This window comes from Lissotriton vulgaris, chromosome 2_2 (genome assembly GCF_964263255.1).
Source record: "Lissotriton vulgaris chromosome 2_2, aLisVul1.2, whole genome shotgun sequence".
Classification (NCBI taxonomy): Eukaryota; Metazoa; Chordata; class Amphibia; order Caudata; family Salamandridae; genus Lissotriton; species Lissotriton vulgaris.
Genome location: NC_141688.1, coordinates 297,846,809 through 297,853,928, shown reverse-complemented (window position 1 = coordinate 297,853,928; position 7,120 = coordinate 297,846,809). Strand labels below are relative to the sequence as shown.

The 7,120-nt window shown below is 52.6% G+C and overlaps 1 protein-coding gene across 1 annotated transcript in view; it reads left to right on the top strand.

Annotated features, from left to right (window-relative positions):
• Positions 1–473: 473 nt before the first annotated feature.
• The window catches only part of LOC147729336 (embryonic protein UVS.2-like), an 88,012-nt gene continuing 81,365 nt past the window's right edge, over positions 474–7,120 (top strand). The window contains exon 1 of the mRNA XM_086959622.1: positions 474–619. Within this exon, the coding sequence (XP_086815748.1) occupies positions 551–619 (69 nt within the window). The 5' untranslated portion in view covers positions 474–550. The remainder of the gene's footprint in view (positions 620–7,120) is intronic.

The window sequence follows — 7,120 nt, the reverse complement described above, 5'->3', positions numbered from 1 at the left end:
GCCAGGCTCACGTTTGGGTGGGCCTGGCCCACCCGGCCCACCCTCTAGAACCGGGCCTGTGTACAAAGCTACTTAACTTTGCTTGAAAAATTAAATCCACTCTTCAGACGCAAGTCCAGCTCATCAGATGCACTTTGTGTCTCCAGTGATCTACAATGCGGGTCTTTCGGTGCCTCGAGGAGTTTTGTTGTTGTTTGAGGAGCCAAACATGGGAGGTGCGACTGTGTCCAATCACAAATCCACCCTCTTACAAGAAAGATCAACAGAGTGAACGTTTTTCAAACGATAATATATCACGGTGCAGGGTCTGTCACAATCCACATTTTCCACACTTAACAGCTGCTTATTATAATTTTGGCGGTGGCATCTCAGAGGCGATCCCAGCGCATCCTCTCTCGGACAGACACGCCTTGTGACCTGTGCAGAAAGAGGTGTCATCCTTGGGACTGGGAGCTGATTGGAGGATGCGCAACCTCTTATCGGTAAATAAAGGACTATTTCCGGGGTCAACAAAGCATCTGGTGACCTGAGCACTGCCCAGAACCCGAGGATGGACGGCGGAGGATGGGCCCTGGTCGCAGTGTGTCTGCTGAGCACCTGCTGGAGCTTACCTTTACAGGTGAGACCCATTCAGTGGTAGAAGTGGACGGGGACGGAAGGGCACGGCGTGCCCCTACTTCTAAAAAATATTTCAGTCCGTTCCCCTACTTCTTTCTGTCAAAATATCGTCCCGGGACGGCAAACGAAAGCTTTTCCTTTCACCTTCCAGGGGCTGCTCGCACTTCTCTGTTGAGCTCCAGAGGCTGCAGCAGCCCCTCCCTGAGCGCGCACAGACAGAGGGCAGGCCCATTGTCATTCCGATTGAGGTCGATTATCTCCTTTCGAATGACAATGCGCCTGGGAGATGCCTTTCTAGGAAGCCCTTGGGCCAGCGGGGAGTGTGGTTAAAGGGTGGCAGAGATATCTTTAGTGCACGGAGAGTTTACACATCAGTGGAGACTTTACACATCATTGGGCGTTTACAGTGAAATGGCAAAGTCCGCTTTTCCGCCATTAGCAGAGCCCTGGGGGTTTCCTTGTAAAATGAAACTACTCTGGTACAATAACCAAAGTTACCTGTTCAAGAACAGCTGGCTCCGAGAATGCTGCCGCCCTGACGAGGCACATTTGCCATGAATGCATTGAGTCACTGATCTGCTGACTGCCTACTAAATAACTGAGTCAAACATAAGTAAACAAGGTTGTACTTCCAGGAGCCTATGGGCAGCTCAGTAGGGCTGCGCGTTATTCTCTGGTCTATGGGTAGCTCAGTAGGGCTGCGCGCTATTCTCTGGTCTATGGGCAGCTCAGTAGGGCTGCGCGCTATTTTCTGGTCTATGGGCAGCTCAGTAGGGCTGCGCGCTATTCTCTGGTCTATGGGCAGCTCAGTAGTGCTGCGCGCTATTCTCTGGCCTATGGGCAGCTCAGTAGGGCTGCGCGCTATTCTCTGGTCTATGGGCAGCTCAGTAGGGCTGCGCGCTATTCTCTGGTCTATTGGTAGCTCAGTAGGGCTGCGCGCTATTCTCTGGTCTATTGGCAGCTCAGTAGGGCTGCGCGCTATTCTCTGGTCTATGGGCAGCTCAGTAGGGCTGCGCGCTATTCTCTGGTCTATTGGCAGCTCAGTAGGGCTGCGCGCTATTCTCTGGTCTATTGGCAGCTCAGTAGGGCTGCGCGCTATTCTCTGGTCTACGTGCAATTATATCAGACACACAGTATGCAGGCCCGAAATCCTAATCTTCCAAAGAATCCCCAGATATAACATCCTCGCTACAGTGAGGCACAATAAATATTGTGAATGGGAACAGACGGCTTTTAGGCTGCACAGCACTTGGGAACATGTGCATCAGATGCGGGACAGGAGAGGTGACAGGAAGGAGAGGTGATGGGACAGGAGAAGTGATGGGGCAGGGGAGTGAAGGGGCAGGAGCGGTGATAAGGAATGGGCAGGAGCAGTAACCGGCAAGAGCAGTGAACTGATAGGGGCAGTGAACGGATAAGAGCAGTGAACAGGGCAGGAGAAGTGATGGGACAGGAGAAGTGATGTGGCTGTAGCGGTGATCGGGCAGGAGTGCTGACCGGACAAGAGCAGTGAATGGGCAGGAGCTGTGACGGGACAGGAAAAGTGATGGGGTAGGAAATGTGACGGGCCAGGAGCAGTGACAGAGCAGGAGAGGAAACATGAAAAAGAGATGACTGGGCAGGAGAGGTGACTGGGCAGGAGAGGTAACTGGGCAGGAGAGGTAACTGGGCAGGAGAGGTAACTGGGCAGGAGAGGTAACTGGGCAGGAAAGGTGACTGGGCAGGAAAGGTGACCGGGCAGCAGAAAGGGCAGGGCAGGAGAGGTCATGGGACAGGGGAGGTGACGGGCAGGAGTGGTGAACGGGACAGGAGCGGTAAACGGGGCAGGAGCGGTGAACGGGACAGGAGCGGTAAACGGGGCAGGAGCGGTGAACGGGACAGGAGCGGTGAACAAAGCAGGAGCGGTGAACGGGGCAGGAGCGGTGAACGGGGCAGGAGCGGTGAACGGGGCAGGAGCGGTGAACGGGGCAGGAGCGGTGAACGGGGCAGGAGCGGTGAACGGGGCAGGAGCGGTGAACGGGACAGGAGCGGTGAACGGGGCAGGAGCGGTGAACGGGGCAGGAGCGGTGAACGGGACAGGAGCGGTGAACAAAGCAGGAGCGGTGAACACAGCAGGAGCGGTGAACGGGGCAGGAGCGGTGAATGGGGCAGGGGCAGTAAACAGGGCAGGAGAAGTGATGGGCAGGAGAGGCGACGGGGCAGGAGAGGTGACTTGGAAGGAGAGGCAACAGGACAGGAGAGGTGACCCAGCACAAGAAGTGACGGGCAGGTGACATGACAGGTAGGTGATGTGATGGGCAGGAGAGGTGATGGGCAGGAGAGGTGACGGGGCAGGAGGGGTGACGGGGCAGGAGGGGTGACGGGGCAGGAGGGGTGACAGGGCAGGAGCGGTGATTAGGCATGAGCAGGAGTGGTAACCGGGCAGGAGCGGTGAACAGGGCAGGAGCAGTGAACGGGGCAGGAGCAGTGAACGGGGCAGGAGCAGTGAACGGGGCAGGAGCAGTGAACGGGGCAGGAGCAGTGAACATTGGTCATCAATGTACCTGCTGGAGAGAGATGGGAGCATGTTTTGTCTAGTGGCTGTTTTACTCATCTAAGGTAGCGCAATGGGGTAATATGCCTGCTGCAAAGAACATGTACCATGCATATCAAAGAGCAATATGTTATGTGCATAGTTCTGTGGGTAATGCTTTGTGTTCACTTCCCGAATGAAAGGACTCTTAAATACAAAGGGCCTGGCAGTTCGGGCTGGACTGTTCCCATTGGGCGCAGCATGAAGACTGATTTGCATATGGCTGGGTCCAAACTGGAATGGCATGGTGAGCAAAAAAACAATGGATTTAGGCCTAGATCTCTGTACTGAGGTGAATGTGTGACATTGTTCTGCATTCTGTCCATCAATTGTTCTTTTTGCATTTGTCACCCCGAGTGGGACAGGTATGCTCAGACATGAGTCCCGTGCTCTCCATGCTATTGGAATCAAGCTATCCTGGCTGATGAGGGCTGAAAGCCCGAAACCGGTCTAGGATGCTTGTTTCTAGTCCAGGGAGGACCTGGCCTGGCAGTTCAGGCTGGACTGTTCCCATTGGGTGCAGGATCAAGATTGATTTGCATATGGCTGCCTCCAAACTGGAATGGCATGGTGAGCAAAATAACAATGGATTTAGGCCCAGATCTCTGTACTGGGGTGAATGTATGACATTGTTCTGCATTCTGTCCACCAGTTGTTCTTTTTTCTATATTATGAGTGAGCAGCTAGCTGGCTGACATGAAAATGAGGGAGCCTTTGTGGGTTTGAGTGAGTCTTTATTCTCCTGAAGAGTCCCTACAAGACAAAAAATAATCATGGATTTCTGAACAATGAGAGTAAAAGCATTAAGTTAACATGTTGTTCCTGCTTTCATTTCACACGCTTTACATAAACCTGTATTCCCTATGAGTGTTTGCTTTTCCTGAATTAAACCTCAAATAAACATGTTTATCTATTGTTTTAATTAAATAACGTTATAAGCTGTAACTGGTCAGTGAAATGCTAAACGTGCAAAAAATTGGTATGTTTTGCTATTTCTAGCCACACTCCTGACTCAGCCCACTGATTCAATCTTCGGTTATTCCCGCCCCCCTGATTCTCCACCCACAGTTCCCCTACTTTTTCTTTCCCACTTCGACCACTGGACCCATTCAACAATGGTATATAGAGCTGCGTGCAGGTGAGAGCTGCAGTAACAGTGTTATATATGGTCCTGTGCAGGTGTAGAGTCTCAGGTGTCCATCACTGTATGTATACCTGTGCAGGTGAGAGCTGCAGTAATTGGGTTAAATATATGCTTCTGTTTAGGTGTGGACTCTCAGGTGTGTACACCTGTGTAGATGAGAGCCGCATTATCAGTGTTAGATATGGGTCTGTGTAAGTGTAGACGCTCAGGTGTGCATCACTTTAAGTGCACCTGTGTAGATGAGAGCCGCATTATCAGTGTTAGATATGGTTCTGTGTAGGTGTAGACCCTCAGGTGTGCATCACTTTAAGTACACCTGTGATGATGAGAGCTGCAGTAACCGTGTTATATGTGGTCTGTGTCGGTGTAGACTCTCAGGTGTGCATCACTTTAAGTGCACTTGTGTAGATGAAAGATGCATTATTAGTATTATATGGCTGATACAACAGTGCTACCTATGGTTCTGTGTAGTTGTAGACTCTTAGGTGTGCATCACTGTAAGTACACCTGTGCAGGTGAGAGCCACAGTGACAGTGCTATATATGGTTCTTTGTTATTGCTGATGTAACAGTGTGGTTTTTTTTGGTTGAATATTTTTTATTTATTTTCTAAAGGATAAAGCCAGTCTCGCAGATCAGGAGAATTTATACATTTACACCTTGAGTGTTCACAATACAATGGTTTCAAGAAGCAAAAGATAGAGGGGTATAAATATAGTAACCAATCCTAGGTTGGGGAATGCATTGCACTCAAAGTGTAACAATACATTTTTAGAAATATTTTGGTTGCCTAACAAATAAAAAGGACCCCTTGTGCTGAGGAACTCACCGGTTGCTGCCGCCCGGAACGCCACTCTGCTTCCGCCTCCCAGTTGGACTCCCCGTATCCCTGGAGGGATTGACCGCCCCCCCGCGTAGTAACAGCTTGCAGCACCCGCTTCGCGGGTGCCGCTGCGCGGCGTGAGGCGTGGGGTCGAGGCCACTGGAGTGCGATCAGCTGTGGTTGGAGAAAGGAGGAGGAGGGAACATCTGAGTCAACTGAAGGCGCGAGCTGCAGGGACTACCAAGACCAGGAGTCCCTGCGCTGCACAGGTGTGCACGGCCACGCCCCCAGCAAGACACGCCCCCGGCCGCAACGCTCGGCACAAAATCAACTGGTAACCACTCAGCGGGACGCGAGCGGGAAGCCGAGCGAAGCCCGAGCAAAGGGCGGGCAGTCTGTGGCAGTCTGTGGCAGTCAGGGGCTGACAGAGGCTGGGCTGGGCCACCCCCCTTACATCTATTGCCTCGGGTCTAAGACCCCGGAGTTCACCTGTGGGACCCGTAGCCATCATGTCAACTCGCTCCGGCAAAGCTTTGAGGGGCGGTAGAGAAAGTGATTCAGGGGGCTCAACGATGATTGGCACTATGGACAAATTCATCACCAGGGTGGCCGCCGTCATTGAAAAGGAGATTGCAATGACGGAACGCCGCCTCTCACTTGACCTCCTTCCATCCAAACGCTCTTCCCTGGGAGCTGCGGCACATGTTTTGTCCCCAACTTCCTCTATCCCCACTGCACCTCCGCCTGGGTCCCTATCTGGGGAGCAACATATTGTAGCGTTAGAGGCAGGAATAGACAGGATAGAAAGCCTGATATCAGTTTCTCCCCCCAGCAGTCCTTGCACTGCGGTTGTAGATTCCGGCCCCGCTCATCCTATAGCTAGCTCTCCCGGTACTAGGTCTCAATCTGGTTCTATTGTTCCCTCACCCGACCCAAAATCATTGCCCCAGATTAGACCTACCCGGGTGCACAGGAAAAGGAAAAGGGGGACCAATACTCGGAAGGGAAGCTACTCCACGCTCTACAAGCGTCCTAGGAAACAGCTTCAAAGGGGTTCTTCACACTCAGACTCCGGAGGGCCCGAATCTCTCGGGAATCCCAGCCCCCCCCAGCTTGCAGCCGATTCCCCGCCACCTCCCCCCTTGGTCCCGGCAATACTTTTTCCACCAAACGAGGGATCCTCACTCGAGCCCCTCGAGAAACTGGTAAAGTCCCTGCTGATTCCACTCCTTGACCAAGTTAAGAGCCTGGGGGACAGGCTTGACAAGTTTGAACAGGTCACCAGGGACAATTTTTTCTCCCTGAAAACCTTGTTGAAACTACAGCCAAAGCCTAGTGAGGTCAATACAGACAGGAATGCTGGCAAAGGGGTTCCAGTGAGCCAACCATCTGGAGTCCAGTCGACACTGCCAGCCAAGACACTGGCTACCGGGAAAGCACCAACTTTAGCTTCCCAGGCCAGTGCGAAGCAGGCAAGGCCGAGTGTTTCCATTCATGCAGCTCAAGTGCACGGTACTCCCCCCCAGCAGCGATAATATCTGCGCCTAATCCTGCCCATAAGAAACAACAGAAGGGAGGGGCTGGTCCAAAATTGCAACCTGTGGCGGCTGCGCTGGCAAAAACCTGCGGAGTAGCGATACCTTCTAAGGTCAAACCTACCACCACTTTGCCTAAAAATCCCTCTACAGTGGCCACCCCGCAGAATCCGACACGTAAGTGCCCCCCGGTTAATCTCCCCCCCGAATGCCACCCGTATGTTGTTGTTCTCACCAAAGTTCCCCCCCTAAAAGATACACAGCAGGAAACTCACCAGGCGCTAAAGAATAAGGTCATCCACTGGCTGAAAACCAATAGACCCCTTCCTTTGGGAGTGGATGGCCTGATTCTTGGGGTGCGCAGGGTGGGCTGGATTGGACACGGGAAAAAACCTTTTGAGGGAGACTGCGTGGTGGTCAATTTCCAAG